Consider the following 21,061-nt stretch of genomic DNA (forward strand, 5'->3'; position numbering starts at 1 on the left):
ACTTAGCAACATACAGTCACGCGAGAAGACATACCCGGCAAATCGGCATTTGGTTACGTCACTTCCGCGTATGAGATTGTAATATGTGTAGGATTCAGATTGCCGCCGCCACTTCTCCGGTTTCTTTCAAGCAACAGTGCTGTTTTTCTCGAGGTATGCAGTTGAACGTTTGACGTATCATCAGTAATTATGTGTACGTGAAAGCAGTGGCCAGCGAGATAGAAATGTTTCGAGTGAAGAGCAGGTTTAAATAATGCTGTTTGTTATTTAATATCTGGACTCTTAAGAGGTGTTGTGTTGTAACTAATAGTTATTTCGAAACTGGCACCAGCACTGTAGCATTTTTTTACTCGCGCTTCGTAGTTCTGTTCACGGCTGTAGTAAAGTGCATGTCGTGTTCGATCTGTTTCATTGATCGTGTGAATTTGTTCTCATTAATTAGCAATCGAAATACGCAAATTTTGAACCTGGTATGTTCCTTTGTAGACTTAATATCAGTTGTAAGCTAGTAGAAAAGAAATTATATTTAGAAAAGTGACACGTTTCCAGAGTAGCCAATTAAGTGACAACATTTTAGCAGTCGTCGTTTGGTAATCGTGAACGTGGATTAGGCGGAATCCTAGTTGAAAATCCTAGATTTCCTGCCTGAGTGTTCGACCGTTCAGCCGCACGTAACACATCTACAATGTTTATTGTACTATAGAAGCAAACACTTGATGGGTATTGTGTGTGCCTGTTAATACGTTCACCATAAACAGCAATGACGTGCATATCAGACGCTTTTATGTGAGGTGTTACTGTACACAGTTTTGTTTTAACAAAGCGGTGGGTTCACGCAGTTTAGGCCAACCTCAAAGCTATGTATGCCATACTAGGAAAAAATGAGCAAGCAAAGCTATAATACTGTCAAACGTATAAGCTTGGAGTCAAATTTACATAAAACTATTCATTCTGAAGGGTGTGAGCAATTAATGTATTTTTTTTAATTTGATATACTTTACTAATCCCCAAGGGGGAAATTTTCTTTCCATACATTAAATGAAATGTTTGATGCACCAATAATGTATCTATATGCCTTTCTTCTGTCTCTCAAGCATTATCTTCTGCCTAAAGGTATTGTTTGTTTATAAAACATTCAACACTATTGCGTTCATTTTAATCTAGGCTGATATTTTCTTTTAACATATTTGTGTTGCTTTATGCTAGGAGGAGGAGGAGGTCTCCATAAAGAAATACACTTTGAGTAAACAGCAATGAAGACCCTGGTGGTGCTGGACTTTGACCATACGGTGATAGATGACAACAGCGACACGTGGGTCATTAAGTGTACGCCTGAGCAGGCTTTGCCATACGGGCTACAAAACACATATGAAATGGGAAAATGGACGGAATACATGGGGAGAGTCTTTTCGTATATAGGAGACCTGGGGATCAAAGAAGACGCAATTAGGAGCGTAATGGAAACGGTACCTTATACAGATGGAATGATCGAGCTCCTGCGTTTCATCAGTGAAAACAAAGAAGCACTTGACTGCATCATCATTTCAGATGCCAATACTCTTTTTATTGAATGGATTTTGCATGCTGCCGATATGCATTGTGCTATAGACAAAATATTTACCAATCCTGCATCTTTTGATGATAGAGGTTACCTTACTGTTGGGTGCTTTCATTCACACAGCTGCACACAATGCCCTGTTAACCTCTGCAAAAGGAAAGTCTTACAAAGCTTTATTGAGAGGCAGTTAACAGACGGTGTAAAATACCAGCGGGTTATTTATGTTGGGGATGGTAGAAATGATTTTTGTCCCACTAATTGTCTAAAACAGTGTGATGTTGTTATGCCCAGAAAGGGATTTGCACTGGATAAAATCATTTCAGAGGTAAATTTAAAAAATTGTGAATCCCTCAACCCGCGGGTTGTGCCATGGACGTCAGGTGCAGATATTATCCATGTTATTAACTCGCAGTAGCAAAGTGCACTTTTATCAAATGGAGAATATTTATTCAAGTACATATTACCACTTATTTTATGAAAAAAAAAAAAATCTATTCAAACAAATGTATTTGACCACTGTTTGCCACTCAATCAACTACACTTATTTATCGTAAAGTAAATTCATTTTAATGTCAAGTGACCTAAAGAGAACACATTTTTGTAAATGTCACTGTGTATTTACACCAAGTGAAACTTCACATGAAGGTTGTATGTGACAGACAAACTGTATAAGTGTATGTATTTCTGACAGTTCTCCAGTTTAGTACTCTTACTGGGCCACAACTAATTTTTTAACTAGTCGCATAAATCATGCTTATTTAAATAGTGTATAACTTTATTATTTATAAGAAGTGGCCATTTTGGTGCTGCATGTTTTCAATATGTCGTTGTGTAAGATTTTTTTCTGTCAAATAGCTGTCTGATTTATACTTTATTAGACAGTTATAAATTGGCAGATGACCCCCTAATTATTTACTATTTCTGGAATAAGGTTGGAGAGCCAATATAGCTAGGACAGTTGAAGAGCTGCTGAACTTCGATTATGGCGTTGAAGTCTGACTACTATAGTGATACTAAGACTCATCAGTGAGGTGATTCAGTAACAATTTTGGTGCTAACTACATTTTCTAATGGTCTATAAGTAGTTAATGTTAGGCAAACCACATTTTTGTATTTGGAAGTTAACTGAAATATGTTTGTTAGGAATGGAAGTATATTTATAATGGAAAAATCATGAACTTAAACAACTATTACTTTTTAACCAAATAAGTTGTGTGAATTGAAGTGGTTACAATAATGTAATATTGTGTGTTCCGCAAGTTTCTAAATACATTACCAAAAACCGAAGCATACGCTGCAGTCTTCTCTTCTGTAAGATACACTCATCGAATGGAGTGTATCTTGAAAGGCATGAGAACATTATAAGAGCATGTATCGCGTGTCCTGTCATCAGATAAAGTTCTGAATGGAACTTTCAAATATTTCATCCATTATATCCAACCCGCTATATCCTATCTTTTTAAAATCTTTAGATATATGACTTATCTTTACACAGCATATAAAGCATGCTCTCTCATCACTTGTTAAAAGATTTGTCTATACAAATTGTGCAATACTGTAGAATATATTGATTATATGCCATAGTGGTAAAGTCAACATATTTGTATTTTTAATCATGTGAAGTCTACCCCTAACAGGTCTCCAGCTTTGACCCTGTGTTCATGTTGTAAAATCGATCATGAAGTAAGACCCAGCCTCTATTGTACTAATTTACAACTTGAAACACTTCAGCATTGCCCCCTCTTGTTTGCTTAAACTGAAACGTTTCAGCCCCTTGAGTCTCTCCTTATAGCTCAAACCTCTCAGTCCCAGAATCGGCCATGTTGCTCTTCTCTAGCACTGCTGTCTTTTTTTTTTTTTTGTAAAATGAAGATCAAAACTGCACACATGAGGCCTCACTAGTATATTATATAACTTCAGTGTAAACTCGCTTTTACCTCCAGTTAACCTTCTTGATCGCTTGTGTATACTGGATGTAGACACGTATAAAGACCATCAGACCTCCTATTGTGTGTTCAAATCTAACATATTTCTACTTCCTACATGTAATACTTATATTAAATAATCATCTGCTACCAATCCAGTATGCTGTCTAAGGCCCTTAGTAACAATTTAGCCGATTCTATTATCTGCCCTTTTACCTGGTTTTGTATCATCTGCTAACTTAACCAGCTTATTAATGATATTCTTGTCCTGATTGTTTACGTGTATTAACTCATTCGAGGCGGGTGTCCACTTCTAACGACAGGGTCTTCACGCAGCTGCGCCGCCCACTACGGGGTTGCACTCAGCACTATGATCAGCTGATTTTGCACGGCACCTCACTTTTGTTTACGATCTCCAGATCACTTGCGTCAAAATTGGAGCGCGATTAGTCAGAGTCCGACTCGGCAATGAGACGCAAAACGTTGCCTACGCCATATTTTGCTTTGCGCATTCGCTGTACTCTCTCGCCAGAGCCTTTCGCTCCAGCGGCCGGCCGCTTCTGTCCTGCGCCTTCCTGTCGGCTGACGAAATAATACCCAGCCCTCAAAGAGTTAAAAAGAATGGCAACCAAAAGGCTGACCCTTGCTGGACACCACTGTTGACATCCTCTGATTCAGAAGAGGTTCCCTCTCACCATAACAAATGGCTGCCTTTGTTTGAGCCAGTTATACCCACCTGCACTATGTCCCGAATTCCCACATCTTTTAGTTTGATTACTAATTTTTCATGTGATGCTTCATCAGAATCTTAAAATCAAGATGAATAGCATATGATTGTATATTTCTGTTGATTCCTCAGAGTTTCGGCTGTGAGAGGCACTATATAGCGCCTGACCCGACACAGATTGGACACGGGAGGCACGTGTAAAATAAAAGGACTTTTATTTCTCTTCAGCTGGAGGGGCACGTCTTCCCCGTAATCCCCCCCAGCCAAAACACAGTCCCAAGCACCAGTAACCACCAGTAAAGTACAATCACTTTTCTCTTCCTTGGCACCACCACTCCTCCTTCACCCGACTCTGGCCGATGAGTGGTGGTTGCTGGCTCCCTTTTTATAGGTCACCTGGAAGTGCTCCAAGTGTTTGATCAGCAAGATCCGGTGGCACTTTCAGGTGTGATGAATCTGTTGCCCACACGGGTTCAGGAGTCCCAAACACAGCACCCCCTGGCAGTACCTGTGGGACCCAACAGGGGTGCCCCCAACTCCAATTCCCAGGGAGCTCTGTGGGAAACCGAGGCACTACACCAGCGCCGGGGCTTTCCATCTAGCGTCCAGGGGCAGGTATTGCACTGCACTGAATACAGTGTGCAGGGGCGTCCCGACTGGGCATGGACGCCAGACGCCTGTCACACGGCTTATTAATGAAACATAGCCTTCCTTGCCCGAACCCATGTTGAGTGTTGTCTAGAACAGGAGTTTTAGTAATGCAGCTCGATCTTTTAATATATAATTGCTTTTGTTAATTTACCAGTGATGCACATTAAACTGACCAGCCTACAGCTACTTGGATCAGCTCCATTACCCCTTTAATACAATGGGATATTATTTGCTACCCTCCTGCCTTGAGGATTTGCCTCATTGTGCAGAGATTTTCAAAACATGTGTGCCAAGGGTTTATTAATTGTAAGTAAGTCACCAAGTTCCTTATAGCACTCAAAAAGAACTGATTTGATTCTGGGGTTTGTACTCAAAAAGAACTGATTTGATTCTGGGGTTTGTTTCTTTTTCCTCAGATGATACTTAATTTAACTCAAAAATAGCTTATTTGGTCCTGGGGTTCATTTTATTCCTCAGATGAAAGTTAATTTAAAACTTAAGTTAGTCAAGCACGTTGATTTGTACTACTCGCCTGCCAACCCTGACTGACAGTTGGGAACAACGAACCATTGTCCCGTTAGACTGAGAGATTTCGAGCGCTCAAAAGAAAAGCATCTGGCCCAAAAGCCTCCGACAATCCTCCAGCAATCCTCCTGACCTCATTCGCTTCTTTCTCCGTGCGCAGATTTCATTAACCTCGCCCTATTGGAAGAGAAAGGCGGAGCTATGCCTAATTAAAGGGGCTGTCTTTGTTGTATCAAAAAGCTGGACAAGTGCGGAACTTTTTGTTTTTTGTAGCATTTTGTAAAGTCACACGAGACTAGTGTCGTGTATGTGTATACATCATTAGTGTTTAGTTTTATGCGATTAAACTGCGACTGCTTCGGCTCCGTTGGCAACTCCTTTCGTTATTCGCAGATACATTAAAAAAAAAAAATGGCTTTGTCAGCAGTTCGAAGGATCCTCATCACTGACAACGTGGACCCGGTCTGCAAGAAGACTTTACAAGAAAATGGCATTGAAGTTACCGAAAGGCATCAGATGAGCAAAGAGGAGCTGCTTTCAGAAATAAAGGTTAGATCGCCGTAATCTGTAAAGGTTTTGGAAACTTTCTACATCAGTCGAGTTATACTACGTATTTTTTAAAACGCGTATGCAATTCTAAATGTTACCGCTGTGATGCACAAATGAACAGAACAGCAGCACTCGAAATGAAGTGTGCATGTAGTCCCCGTTATTAATTCGTGGGTATTAACAGTTGATTGGGGTTTAAGTTATTAACGGGTGGCTCTATTGGGTTTTTTTGTTGTACTTTTTCAAAGAATATTGTATTGTACATGTCGAAGACCATTGCTCCTTGTGAAAACGCTTGTTTTTTATTCGTGGTCCTTGTTGCCTGGCAGCTGTGCCGCGTGCTGCTTTCTGATGCAACAGTACCTGCAAGTTTCAGCCTCGCCAGCTGTGCACGCGGGGCGGGGCTTCTTGTGGTACTGCGCGGGACTCTCTGGCGTTCACCCCCATGCCTTAGTGCCCAGAAGGAAAAGGCAGGCAGAAATGCCAGTAGAAACCTCGTGGCAAGGTTCAATTAAATTCATTCCTGTTCTATCCGCTGTGGTAGGCCTGATATCTAACAACGGTGAGCATGCTTACCTGGATGATGACGTGGATAGAGGGAGAGTCTGACACGCTGGCGGTAGGGCAAAAGTCGTGTGAGTCGTCAGCATGACAATGGGGCTGACCTTGAACTTGGGGAGAAAACGACACAGGCCCCTGCCATGCCATGCCACGCCACTCGGGGGGAGCCTCTGTGGCCACATCACAGCCCATCTATACCCTAAATGACGATGCCATGCCCCTATTGGTAACTCTCACATCAAATGATTTTTGTTTTTCTATATGTCTATTAATGATTTTAAGTCATGTAAGTATCGTCCTCTTATATTCTTCTTAGATGCACAGTCATTGGGGTTTAGTATCTAAGCATTTCATCGCATATTGTACTGTATCAATAACTTCAATTTGAATTTGATTTTTAGATAGAACAAGGACAAAATAAAAGTACGCAGAGTAGAAAACAGCACAGATAGATTTAATTCTTAGTTTTCCTAAATGTAACCGGCAACGCAGGCATTGGCATGCAAAGGGATTCCATTGGCATCAATCCCGTTTGATTTTTAGGCCGCTCTCCCAGTTTTGTTTCACCAGGAGCCAAAGAATTCTGCCAAGAATGGCTTCAAGGCGGGAGCCCACCCTGGATATGCAAACATAGGACCACTAGTTTTTTTTGTTTTTTTTTTGAGTAAAAATGCATGCTTGTGCATAGACACTGGGCATATGCCCCCTGGCAAACCCTGGCCAAGTTTCAAATGCCAAAAAGAATTTGTTACCACCATTTGTCTGAACAAATCCAAACTGTATTATGTGATATCATCTACTGTTGGATTCTGCTCTGTTCTTATAATATGTTTATTTTACTATTATATTGTATTGAGGGTTTATTGTATTGTGTTGTATTGACCCCGACTGCATGCCCTCTCTACCTGGAAGGGAGTCTCTCTTTGACCTGCCTTTCCCGAGGTTTCTTTCATATATATAATATATATATTTTTTTTTTTGTTTTAGTTTTTCTTTGTCTTCTTAGCCCAGTGGTCCCCAACCCTTATGATACCAAGGACAGCTTTACTAGAAGCAAATTTTCAGAGGGGACCAGTGGGGGGGTTATGGGGGGATTTTTATGGGCACATTTGTAGGGCAGTTTTATTCACAATTTACATTGCATTTCTATTATTATTAAGTTATAATATCATAATAGAAATTATACAGCTTACCGTAATGCAGAATCAGTAGGAGCCCTGAACTTGTTTTCCTGCAACCAGAAGATCCCATCTGGGGATGATGGAAGACAGTGCCGCGCGAAGTGTGCTGCTTATGTTCAGTCTACTCCGTAATCTCGTTTTGGTTGCTGTCACTGCAGAAAACGCTGCCTCATAAAGATAGATCGATACTTTATTAATCCCAAGGGGAAATTCACATAATCCAGCAGCAGTATACTGATACAAAGAAACAATATTAAATTAAAGAGTAATAAAAATGAAAAATGGGATGTTGGAAATGGAAGCAGCTTCAATAGCTTCTTTCACGTTATTTTAATCTCCTCCTGCCTACAAGTTATGCTGACGAGAATTTCTCTCAGCATTTCCTTGCGATAATCCACTTTCAGAGTGCGAATAATGATGCCCAAACCCAATGGCTGAAGCACTGCTGTGCAACTGGGCGTGAAGAATTCGACGCGAACGTTATCTGAATGTGGAAGTATGTTGTGGGCAGCACAGTTATCAATCAGAAGCCAAATAATCCTCCTCTTCTTCTTCATATTGTGACGTTTCTGAAATCTTTTGGGATCCCCCCCCACCCAACGGGAACGTCACACTGAAGTGCATCCCGAAGCGCGATTGCAGCATCTGTGTAAGTTTGTCCATTGCCGGGTCAGGGAAACAGCAGGCTCACAGCGTGTTGTCCCGTTGACAGAGGTCCCGAGAGAGTTGAAAAACCACACAGTTTCTTGAATGAGTGCCGCATTAGTAGGAATGTTTCTTGAAGGAGCATCACTGAACCACATAAAAAGGTCACTTCGTTGTAATGAAAGTATCTGCTGCTGAATGTACTTCATAGTAACGAGATTTCTATAGACTCGTGTCAAATGGGGATACTGTCAGAAACATACAAATACTTTCTCACCGCGGTCTCTCCTCTGTCTGCGCCGCTGCAAAGCCCCGTCCGCCTAGCGTTCTGAAAAGTGTCCTCCGTGAAGGGGGCAGCCTTTTTGCTGTCAGATAGCCGTGGCCTGGTAGTGGGCCGCGGACCGGGTCTTAGAGAATCGAGGCTGGGGGCTTGTTAAAGCCCACTCTGGCACTCCTTGTGTGATTTTTGGGCTATAAAAAAAATAAATTGTATTGTACAAGAGCTGAGCAGCAGCCCCTCAAAAACAAAGAAGCAGAAGTGCTAGTGGTGCGAAGTTACGCAGGGGTTGGATATTCCAAGAAGACAATGACCCAAAACACAGTTCGAAATCTACAAAGGCATTCATGCAGAGGGAGAAGTACAATGTTCTGGAATGGCCGTCACAGTCCCCTGACTTGAATATCATTGAAAATCTATGGGGTGATTTGAAGCAGGCTGTCCATGCTCGGCAGCCATCAAACTGAACTGAACTGGAGAGATTTTGTATGAAGAATGGTCAGAAATACCTCCATCCAGAATCCAGACACTCATCTGTGGCTGAATAAAAATCTGATTGACTGAACTTGTCCCGTCTTCCTCAGGGGGATTTTTTTTTCCACATGATCACCCCCTGAGCCTCTGCCGTCTCCGTCTGCTCCATGATTAGTCGCTCATGAGATACCCCCTTAAAAAGCTTTGTGGACGTGAAGCTAGACAATAACTTATTATTATTATTCTAGGCCAGGGGTCCTCAATCCCAGTCCTGGAGAGCCGCAGTGGCTGCAGGTTTTTGTTCTGACCTGGTTGCTTAATTAGAAAGCAATTCTTGCCAATAAAGCACTAACAAGCTATGAAATTAAATTAACTCTGCTATGTCAGGTCATTCTCATATCCTAGATTTTCTTTCCCTTTCTATCATGCAAATGATTTGAAGGCTAAAATGGACGAGTAATTCTCAGTCCTTCACTTTTTTCTCTTCATTTTTCTTCCAAGTATTTAATTAAACCCAATAGTGTAGATAAATACACACAGGTGTAAATGTAAATAAGCTAAATGGAGAAATGCTGCTCTCTCTTGTCATTTGCATGTTATTGATAATAAGGAGCAATTAAAATAGCTGTTTAAGACAAAATGAAGCAATAAGGGCTCAAAATCACTAAAGTGAAGCAGAAGTGTTACTTTAGCAATAAGTGCTTTTTATTAAGCAACTGGGTTGGAGCAAAAACCTGCAGCCACTGCGGCTCTCCAGGACCGTGATTGAGGACCCCTGTTCTAGGTTCTGCTCTGCTATGAAATGTCCTCATCGCCTTCTCCTTCTCCTTCACATTAAATGAACATCTCTGCAGTCTAAACAAGTGCTGTTGGCCAGTATCTGATTGCTCGTCCTCACCATTTCATTATCTCTTTAATTTAGAAACCAAATAATTGAAAGCTGTTAATTCCACAGTTAACGCAAACTCAATTTTTATATTTTAATAATGGGTAACTTCAAAAATTTAGGAATATCCCTTTTTTTTTCTTTGGAATACAAATTTAGACTTTGAAAATGTATACAGTGCATTCAGAAAGTATTCAGACCCCTTCACTTTTTCACATTTTGCTAAGTTGTAGACTTCTGCTAAAATTTTTGAAATTCATTTTTTCCTCCATGTAACGCAGCAATCAATCCCCCAGAATGATTTCAGTGCCAAACGGGATTGTACATTTAACTTAACTTGAACATTGCTTCAGGGGTGCTGGACGATGGCTGACCCTGCGAAGGTCATGGAAAAAAATGATTTCCCCTCTGGGATTAATAAAGAATACTATCATCATCATCATTATCATCATCTCTCTATTATAAAAAAAATTAAATCTTGCGACTAGACGTGATCTTTGGAAGAGAGACAGAGAGACACTTTCACATCCCGCGAGACAGTCAAGTCACGTCATACTTACAGCCTTTGGAAGCAAGTCCCGTGATACGCATGCAGAGAAGGTTAGAGATCATGGAAGTAGGAAAATTCAAAAGTCTCAAATAAATGAGAGTAAAGATTGCGGTAGCGCAAACGGAAAATATTACTCAGTAAAATAACAGAACAGCGAAAAGAGATTGCAGTGTTTTAGGATATCTGGGGGAGGAGAGAGACAAGGCAGTGAGACAAAAGGACAGCTGCTGTACAGGCTTTTAAACGTTCGAAGCGCCACACGAGATGCAGATCACATGGCAGCAACAGCAGAAAGCCAGCAACTGATCAAGAAAACCAACTGTTATTTGTTTCCTATTGTATCAGCGTTTAAGAGGGGTTTCAGAGCAGCAACCGCGTCTCCTAGGTGTGCGTTTAGCCCCCCATGTTCACAACTCGCTAACGGGAGGAGTGGAAGGAGTTGGCGAGCGAAGCAAGCAGGGGGCAAAGCCCCCTACTCATCATAAAATAAATACATTGACTTGGTACTACTTTGAAGTACCTCTGGCAGCAATTCCATCCTGAAGTCCTGTTGGGCTTTACACACCTGGAGTTAAGGAGTTCCTGCCATTCCTCTCTGCTGATCTTCTCCAGCTCCGTCAGAGTGGATGGAGACTGTCGGTGGTCAGCTCTGTTTAGTCTGATTGGGTTCAAGTCTGGGCTCTGACTGGGCAACTGAAGGACATTCCCAGAGTTGTCCCTCAGCCTCTCCTGTGTTGTCTTTGCTTTGTGCTTGGGGTCATTGACCTGTTGGAATCTGAAGTTCTCATTGCAGGTTTTTCATGAAGGATATCTCTGTATTTGGCTCAGTTTGGCTTTCCGTCAACCCTGACTTGTCTCCCAGTCGCCTACCCGCCACCACTGGGCATAACCATTGGAGTCGTGCTGCACAGGTGAGGAGCGGTGCCTTCTGACATGACACTAGTCTTGGTTTCATCAAACATCAGAATCTTGCTTCTCACAGTCCGATAGTCCTTCAGGTACCTTTTTGCAAACTCCAAGCGGGTTTCCATGTGTCTTTTACTGAGTTGAAGCTTCTTTCTGTCATAAAGCTCCGATCGGTGGAGTGTTGCAGCAATGGTTATCATTCTAGAAGTCTCTCCCATCTCCAGATGTGAAGTGACCACTGGATTCTTAGTCACCCATTTTACCACAAGGCTCTTCTCCCACAAGTGCTCAATTTGCCTGGGTGGCCAACTCTAGAAAGTGTGGCATTGGTTCCAAACTTCTGCCATTTATCTTTAGGAAGCTTCAGTGCTGCAAGAATTTTCGGTAGCCTTCTCCCAAATCTGTGCCTCGACACAATCCTGTCTGTAAACTCTGCAGGCAATTCTGCGGTTTTCGCTTGACTGTGGGACCCCCTTTTGTCCACTGGGTGCCTTTCCTAATCCTGTCCCTGTCCAGTGCACCAAATTGACCACAGGTGGACTCCAAACCAGGTGTGGAAACATCTCAATGGTGAGCAATAGAACGGGATACAGCTGAGCCAAAGCAACGGGTCTCAATACTTGTGTCAAGATGATATTTTAGGTTTTTTTTTTTAATGTTGAATAAAATTGCACAAAATATTTAAAATTCTGTATTCATTATTCCAGGGAATTGAGTGTTATTTGATGAGAGAACAAAATAATTAAAATGATTTTAGTACATGGCTGTAACTTAGCAAAATATGAGAAGTGGGAAGGGGTCTGAATACTTTCTGAATGCACTGTATACATTTTCAAAGTCTAAATTTGTATTCCAAAAAAAAAAAAAAGGGATATTCCTAAATTTTTGAAGTTACCCCATTATTAAAATATAAAAATTGAGTTTGCGTTAACTGTGGAATTAACAGCTTTCAATTATTTGGTTTCTAAATTAAAGAGATAATGAAATGGTGGGGACGAGCAGTCAGATACTGGCAAACAGCACTTGTCCAGACTGCAGAGACGTTCATTTAATGTGAAGGAGAAGGAGAAGGAGAAGGCGATGACATTCCATAGCAGAGCAGAGCCTAGAATAATAATAATAATAATAAGTTATTGTCTAGCTTCACGTCCACAAAGCTTTTTAAGGGGGTATCTCATGAGCAAATAATCATGGAGCAGACGGAGACGGCAGAGGCTCAGGGGGTGATCATGTGGAAAACAAATCCCCCTGAGGAAGACGGGACAAGTTCAGTCAATCAGATTTTTATTCAGCCACAGATGAGTGTCTGGATTCTGGATGGAGGTATTTCTGACCATTCTTCATACAAAATCTCTCCAGTTCAATTCAATTTGATGGCTGCCGAGCATGGACAGCCTGCTTCAAATCATCCCATAGATTTTCGATGATATTCAAGTCAGGGGACTGTGACGGCCATTCCAGAACATTGTACTTCTCCCTCTGCATGAATACCTTTGTAGATTTCAAACTGTATTTCGGGTCATTGTCTTCTTGGAATATCCAACCTCTGCATAACTTCAACTTTGTGACTGATGTTTGAACATTATCCTGAAGAATTTGTTGATATTGGGTTGAATTCATCCGACCCTCGACTTTAACAAGGGCCTCAGTCCCTGAACTGGCCGCACAGCATGATGGAACCTCAACCAAATTTGACAGGAGGTTGCAGGTGTTTTTCTTGGAATGTGGTGTTCTTCTTCCGCTATGCAAAGCACTTTTTGATATGACCAAATAACTCAATTTTTGTCTCATCGGTCCAAAGCACTTTGTTCCAAAATGAATCTGGCTTGTCTAAATGAACATTTGAATACAACAAGCGACTCTGTTTGTGGTGTGAGTGCAGAAAGGGCTTCTTTCTCATCACCCTGCCATTTAGATGTTCTTTGTGCAAATTGGGCTGAATTGTAGAACGATGTACAGATACACCATCTGCAGCGAGATGTTCTTGCAGGTCTTTGAAGGTGATCTGTGGGTTGTCTGTATCCATTCTCACAATCCTGCCCATATGCCACTCCTGTATTTTTCTTGGCCTGCCAGACCTGAGTTGGTTTAACAGCAACTGTGCCTGTGGCCTTCCATTTCCTGATTCCATTCCTTACACTTGAAACTGACAGTTTAAACCTCTGAGATCGCTTTTTGTGGCCTTCCCCTAAACCATCAGACTCAACAATCTTTGTTTTCAGATCTTTTGAGAGTTGCTTTGAGGATCCCATGCTGTCTGTCACTCTTCAGAGGAGAGTCAAAGGGAAGGAAGCACAACTTGCAATTGACCACCTTAAATACCTTTGACCACTCATGATTGAACACACCGGTCTATGAAGTTCTTAATGAGCTCATCCAACCAATTTGGTGTTGTAAGTAATCAGCATTGAGCAGTGACAGGCATTCAAATCAGCAAAATTACAAGAGGACCCACATTTGTGCACAGCCAGTTTTTCACATTTGATTTCATTTCATACAACTAAATAGGGCTTCACTAAAACTCTTTGTTCAGAAAACACTGCAGTACTCAGGTGTTCCTAGGAAATGAAAGACATACCACCGTTATCTTTATTGTTGAAAGGAGAGTCAATTATTATGCAGGCTGAGAGGGGTTCCCAAACTTTTTCTTATGACTGTCCAGCCACTGCAGAAAACCTCACACTGATCCATCCATCTGAACTAGTGTGGTGCTGAGGTGTCACCCGTTGCATGGCTACACTCGGGTCCCAATCTGGGATCCTGAGTTGGCTTGTCATGTGGTAGGTGTGGTAGGTGCGGCAATGCGCTGTATCAGCGTCTGCTCCTAAACTCTCCTCTCGCTCTCTCTGTGCAGTACTTACTATCAGGTGGCTCTCTGTCTTCGTATGTTGGAGTAGTCTCTGGTCCAGCAAGGCCCTGTTGGTGGAAGCAGTGCCATAAATTCTTCTTGTCCCTTCTACTCCAGCCTTTCTTCCTGGGGTTAATGGCTCATAGACGGTAGTGTCCCTGCATACTTGGCCCACTCTTGTCCACTCTCCCCTTGCCTTCCACTGATGGCTCAAAAAGGTCTGACCTGACCTTGTGGGATCATAAATATGCCAGAGCAACAACTGGTTATACAGCTGACCTCTCTTTAACATTACATATTATTAGATATTAAGTTCCTTGTCTGTTCAAACATTTAAAAATACAACATTGTTGGACCGCATCATATTTTAATTAATAATTAGTTCTCACTGTAATATATGAATGTGTCATTCAGGAACTCTGATGGCTGCACACTACAAGTATAATGTAACTGGACTTTAGCAGGGCTTTGTGCCACTGTGGCAAATGTCTGCACTCCCCATTGTTATAATGTGTAGATGCCACATGGGCTGGACGGGCATTCCAGCCAGAAGAGGGCATGATTTCTTATCCGGACGGGAGTGGGTCGGCTAACAGGAAGATGGGCGTCCCGGCTGGGGAGGAATAAAGCATCAGATCCTGAAGGAAGGGAGCGACGGTCAGCCCACTAAACAGACAAGATATCACTGGGGGCTTTTTACTCCCCCAGCACTCTAGAAGGCAGCAGCTCGGGATATTGGTGCCCAGTGGAAAGCCAGCAGGGCATGTAGGGAGATGTTGTCCGGCAGAGCAGCCCTACTGGGGTCACTGGGTGCCACAAGAGGGCGCTGCAGGGAGACAAGCTTCCTGCTGTGATGGACTTCCATATGCCCTGGCACCAGAAGTACTCCCGGGTCATTGATAAAAGGGGGGTGCACTCCCTTGGCCAGGCAAGTCGGAGCTGAGAGGAAGAAGGGAAACACTCGACTGGAGGAGGAGGAGGAGGAGGGCAGTGGTGAGAGAAATTGTGGAGAGCGAAACCTGTGTTTTTGTGCCTTTTGTTACTTGTTTGAGGAATCTGGTTAATAAACCAGCCTTTATTTGAACCCGGGACTGTACTTGTGTGTCCGTGTCGGGGTGTGGGGCTCACGCAGGCCCGGTTTCCATCACAACGCTTTTCCTTTGAGCACCGTCAATATCCTTCCATCCTCTTATCAGTTTATTGGCATAAACACTCAAATTCACCATTGACAGATGACACGTTGGTTAATATTTGTGTTCATGTGGAGATTCTGGAAATACCAGGCTGCCATGAAGGTGCTGATAAATTATTATTAAGCATGGAAGGCGATATGTTTTGACACAAGTGCTACAGAAACAAAGAGCATTGTGCATTAAATAATTCAATTTGGATGATCTTGTTTGTTCTTTGATCCTGATGCTTTTAATATAAACAGGCATGCAGAATGGCTCCGGTAGTTAAACATGTCTGCTCAAAACGGTAAGGCCTAATAGCTTTGTCTTAACCTGCGTTTGTACATTTTGATACACCGACTTTCAATAAAAGTATAAACACGATGAGACAGGAGAGGAGACACATTCACACGTACAGTTTAGACGGAGTCGTGTTTATGCCTTGTTTGGTATTCTCTGAAACAGAACCAGACCTTAGTGCTGGTTATGCTGAGCAATCATGAGTTGAATTTAGAGGAACTGGTATAATATCTCTTTATTTTATCTATGTTTTTTAATTTTAATTACAGGCTTATGATGGATTTATTGTCCGTTCTGCAACAAAGGTTACTGCCGATATAATCAAAGCAGCTGAAAACCTCAAAATTATTGGACGGGCAGGAACTGGAGTGGATAACGTTGACGTTGATGCGGCCACTAAAAGAGGCATAATTGTCATGAAGTAAGGAGTATTGGATAATATTAGAAATTATTGAGCCAAGCTACATCTTACTGCATGCCCTGCATATTTGATTGTATTGACTGAATATGTGAGACAATTTAAAACGTTGAATTGTCACTCAAGCTTGAATAATTCCTCTGCATCTCATATTAAGTAAATAGACATCTGTTTTTCTTTTTCATTTGTACCCCACATCTTTTAATTTGTGTATTAGTGTTGGATGAAAATTGTGCACCTTCCTCTCTTGTGCCATGCTAAAAAATAGAGCTTGGAAAAATATTTTATGTGCAAAGGACAATAACATTTTGACAGCTTTATATGTTACATCTTTCAATAATTTACATTTTTGGTTTTAAAGTGTGAATGCAAATAAAATAATAGATTCTTTCATACGGTAGATAGATAGATAGAAAAGTGAAAGGCACTATATAATAGATAGACAGAAAGGTGAAAGGCACTATATAATAGATACATAGTGTCAGGGATGCCAGGGGCAACGACCCGGCTGGGACGCCTAGATCATGTGGGGGCCGCCATCCTGGTTGCTTTGGGGGCCACGGGTAGAGGGCTTGGAAGCCCAACCCTGTAGGGACCCGTGGTCACGCCAGGGCGCCCAATGCCTTGGGGACCCTGGACCTCAGCACTTCCGCCACACCAGGAAGTGCTGAGGGGAAGAAGAGAAGGGACACCCGGAGAGCTTCCGGGAGAACAGCCGGCATTTCCGTCACACTGGGGCATGTCCAGAGAGGAATGCCGGGAAACACCTGGAGCTCATCTGGGATGAGATAAAAGGGGCCGTCTCCCTTCATTTGAGGCTGGAGTCGGGTGGAAGCAGGACAAAGCAAGAGAGGAGAGTGGAGGCGGCCCGAAGAAACGACTGTGTGGGGTTGGTTTGTGTGCACTTTGAATTGTATATAATAGTTGTAAATAAACGTGTGGTGGTGGATTACAACATGTCTGCCTGTCTGTGTTCGGGCTGAGTCCACATTAGATAGATAGATGAAAAACACTATATAATAGATAGATAGATAGAAAGGTGAAAGGCACTATATAATAGATACATAGATAGATGAAAGACACTATATAATAGACAGAAAAGTGAAAGGCACTATATAAGAGACAGATGAAAGGCACTACATAATAGATAGATGAAAGGCACTATATAATATAGAAAAATGAAAGGCACTATATAATAGATAGATAGATGAAAGGCACTATATAACAGATAGATGTGTAAGGCTTTCTATAAGAGACAGATGAAGGGCACTATATAATAGGCAGGTAGATAGATAGATAGATAGATAGATAGATGGATGTTTATTTGTTCCCAGGGGATAGTTGGCATTTTTTACGGAAGTTCTTTAAATAAATAAATATACACACACTATGGTCTGAACACACACCAGACTGACTAAAAAGGAAGAAAAATAAAAAAGTTAAACACTTCCAGTGAGGTGCTATGCAGGCGTATTGCTGTTGGTATAAAGAAGCCCCCATTGTGTTTCTTGACTCACTTCTGTTGAATGTTTCATTAGCTGAAAGTCCTCAGTGTTGGTGTCTCAAAGCGATGATGTGCATCATATTTCATAATGGGACTCACTTTTGTTTTAGTTCTCCAGGGGGGTGTAGCGTGTGTCCCATAACTGAGGCTGCCCTTTTAATTAGCTTGTCGATTCGGTGGGCCTGTCCTGAAGAGATGTTAGCAGCCCAGCACATCACAGTGTAGAACATCCTACTGGCCATCCCAGAGTTATAGAAGATGTGAAGGACGTCACTCCCCACATTAAAGTAACACAGTCTCCTAAGGCAGAAGAGTCTTATAGTTCTTCTGTGTTACAAGACCAGTCCATCCTGCCATTAACGTGGACCCCCATGTACTTGTAAGAGTGGACCACCTCTACATGCACTCCTTGAATCGTGACCGGACATTGAGACTCCTTGGTGTGGTGAAAGTCAATAAGCAGCTCTTTGGGTTTGCTGATGTTGAGTTGCAGACGATTCTCTTTGCACCAAGACAGGTGTGTGTGTATGTGTGTGGTGGAAAAAGAACAAAGAAAGACACCATGAGAAGGTTGTTTAACAGCAGCAGTGCTAAAGAACGTGGGAGAAAAGAAAGAGCTCTGAATTTCAAAGGGCTAGTGTAGCTCCAACAGAAGCAGGGCTAGACAATATAAAAAGTATTATTTTTATTTTTATTATGATTAATAATTATATATCCCACATACAGTATATATGAGAGTGAGGGAGAGAGGTATGATCTAGAGCAGGCTAAAATGTTCATTTCGTTGTCTTAGTGGTTGATGCCCAGATTTATGTGCATGTGAATCCTGGTGTGAGTGACATTTGGATCTTCAGTGTATTTTGAAATCCTGTCCTGCTGCCGTGCTTAACGCTCACCTTTCTCTTTAGCACCCCTAGTGGCAACACGATCAGTGCAGCTGAACTCACCTGTGGAATGATAGGGTGTCTTTCCAGGTAATCTTATTTTATTGTATTGCATCAATTTGTGTGTTTTTTATACGCTTGTACTGCACACCAGACATAATGATTAGAGTGTTAAGGTTTCTGATGGTATGTTAAAATGCAGTTATTGTAGAATTGAAGGACACTCATCCTCTATTGTTGGTATTACGCTACTGTCAGCAGCCTGTGGGAGAGAAGCAAGTACAGTAACGAGTCCATTATACTGTACATACACAACAATCAACATGAACGTGAAATGTTTCCTTTATATAAGTTCCACTATTTCAGTCAAAATCTACGCTCACTGAGCATATTAGGAACACCATACTAATGCCGGGCAAGGCCTCATGTTGCTTTTAAAACAGCCTCAGGTCTTCATGGCATGGACTCCACCAGATGTTGAAAAGATTTCCTTGGAGAGTCCAGTCAGTGCTGATGTGATAATATTGCACATTTTGGGACGACTGGTGCTTTGTGACATGCTAGAAGATGGGGAAATTGTAGCCATGAAAGGGATGCCCATGACTGGCTGTGGCATTCAGGTGGTGATTGATTGGCCCAGACGTGTGCTAAGAAGACATTCTGCACACCATTACACCATCCCCACCAGCCTGGACTGTTGACACAAGGCATGTTGGGTGCATTGATTCAGGCTTTTGACGCCCAATTCTGACCCTGCCATCTGTGTGCCTCAGCAGACCAGGCTACGTTTTTCCATTTTTCAGGTGTTTAGTTCTGTGCCCACTGCGGCCTCAGCTTTCTGCTCTTGGCTGACAGGAGTGGAGCCCGGGGAGGTCTTCTGCTGTTGTATTCAATCAATCAACATTTATTTATATAGCACATATTCATACAAAAAAATGTAGCTCAAAGTGCTTTACAAAATGAATAGAAAAATAGAAGACACAATAAAAAATAAACATAAGTCAACATTAATTATTTGCCCTTCTCCTTCAAGGTTTGGCATGTTTTATATTCTGAGATGTTTTGTTCTGTTCACCTCATTTGCACACAGTGCTTTCTATCGGCCCAAACTTGTCCGGCCATTCTCCTCGGACCTCTGTAATCAACAAGGCATGTCCATCCACAGAACTGCCACTTCCTTGTTTTTTAGCCCCATTCTGAAAATCCCAGGAGAACAGCAGCTACAGAAATACTCAAAACAGCCCGCGTGGCACCAACAGTCATCCCATGTGCCCATTCTGGTGTTTGATAGGAGCATTAACTGAAGCTCCTGACCGGTATCCGCAGGAGGTTATGCATCGTGTTGCGGCCACATGATTGGCTGCTTAGATAATCACATGGTGTTCTGAATAATTTGCTCAGTGAGTGTGTAAAGTGTGTCTTCAAAAAGAATTAAAATGAACAGATGCCAGACTCGCACAACATAAAATGGAGTGAATGTCGTTCTCAAACTTGCTGTTCGTTTACACCCTAAAATGACTTCCCATGGATAGCAGCCTCCTCATGCTAGTAACTGTTAATATTCCAAGTCTGGCATATGACGCTGTCCTATTACTTACTGGATTTTTTTTTATAACACTAGTTGAAATACCCGGCGTTGCCCGGGAGGAAAATAAAGTTGTTTTTTTTTTTTTTAATTGTCTGAGAAAAATCGAATAAAAAAAAAAACACAACTTTAAAAATAAAAATAAATTAACAAGCAATGAAGACTCACTAACGTGCTTGTATTGTTTACTGAAGTGACTTGTCATATGCAGTGTTTTTCGTTTTTCTTTCATTATATATCAAGGTTCTTAGGAGTTCGTACCCTAAACACGCCACATACTGCGGTCCACGTGAGGAGCTGGCCGAGTCCAAATGGTTTCTGTACTTTTCAATGACCGTCCAAGCGTTCTGAGCGTTCTGAGCGTCAAGTGGGTGATAACAGACATACAAGAGCAAATCTCCGGCTAGTCTCTTCCAACTGAAATTCTTTTACAATCAATTGAGCGTTAAGTATTTTACCTATACAAATAAATATTCTAAGTTAAATATCATAGCTATATTTGTTTAAGTCTTTACCTTCAATTTTGATACGTTAATTAAATTAGTTTTTTGATTATGAACGTATTAAAAAAATCCTATTTCTTTTTTACGAAATAATTGTAACACCAACACGTTAGCTATGATGCTGCGAAACAAATGACATTTATTTCATTAATGAATAAACAAAAATCGCAAAGAGAGCTGCTGAATCCACAAAATAAATCTAGGATTTTAATGGCAGATAAAGATAAATTGCTTACTTATCTTATATATAATAGCCTATTTTAATCAAAATATAATCACGGAATACGTTCAAAGTAGTGTAAAAAAGATGGGAAAAGTGAAGCCTTTAAGGTTTTTGACAGGTTAATTTTTGTTTTGTGGTGTAGTAAGTTTTTACATGCAGAATTTTTGACGACGTAAAAAAGGCAATTAAATTAATATAATTATTAGGTT

At 41.5% G+C, this 21,061-nt stretch overlaps 2 protein-coding genes across 2 annotated transcripts in view; both read left to right on the forward strand.

The window, feature by feature from the left end:
* Positions 1-51: 51 nt before the first annotated feature.
* On the forward strand, positions 52-2,845 carry phospho2 (phosphatase, orphan 2). Its single transcript, XM_039757584.1, has 2 exons — positions 52-153; positions 1,207-2,845. Exon 2 carries the CDS (start codon positions 1,254-1,256, stop codon positions 1,971-1,973), a length of 720 nt encoding a protein of 239 aa, XP_039613518.1. The 5' UTR covers positions 52-153; positions 1,207-1,253; the 3' UTR covers positions 1,974-2,845.
* A 2,755-nt stretch (positions 2,846-5,600) lies between these two features.
* The window catches only part of phgdh (phosphoglycerate dehydrogenase), a 48,482-nt gene continuing 33,021 nt past the window's right edge, over positions 5,601-21,061 (forward strand). Inside the window, exons 1-3 of the mRNA XM_039757585.1 lie at positions 5,601-5,935; positions 16,005-16,156; positions 18,566-18,631. Coding sequence (XP_039613519.1) covers positions 5,798-5,935; positions 16,005-16,156; positions 18,566-18,631 — 356 coding nt within the window. The 5' untranslated portion in view covers positions 5,601-5,797. The remainder of the gene's footprint in view (positions 5,936-16,004; positions 16,157-18,565; positions 18,632-21,061) is intronic.

Source organism: Polypterus senegalus, chromosome 6 (genome assembly GCF_016835505.1).
Source record: "Polypterus senegalus isolate Bchr_013 chromosome 6, ASM1683550v1, whole genome shotgun sequence".
Classification (NCBI taxonomy): domain Eukaryota; kingdom Metazoa; phylum Chordata; class Cladistia; order Polypteriformes; family Polypteridae; genus Polypterus; species Polypterus senegalus.

What these genes read in the sequence shown, in the direction of transcription:
- phospho2 (XM_039757584.1), top strand. Translation starts at nt 1,254, where the DNA reads ATGAAGACCCTGGTGGTGCTGGACTTTGACCATACGGTGATAGATGAC.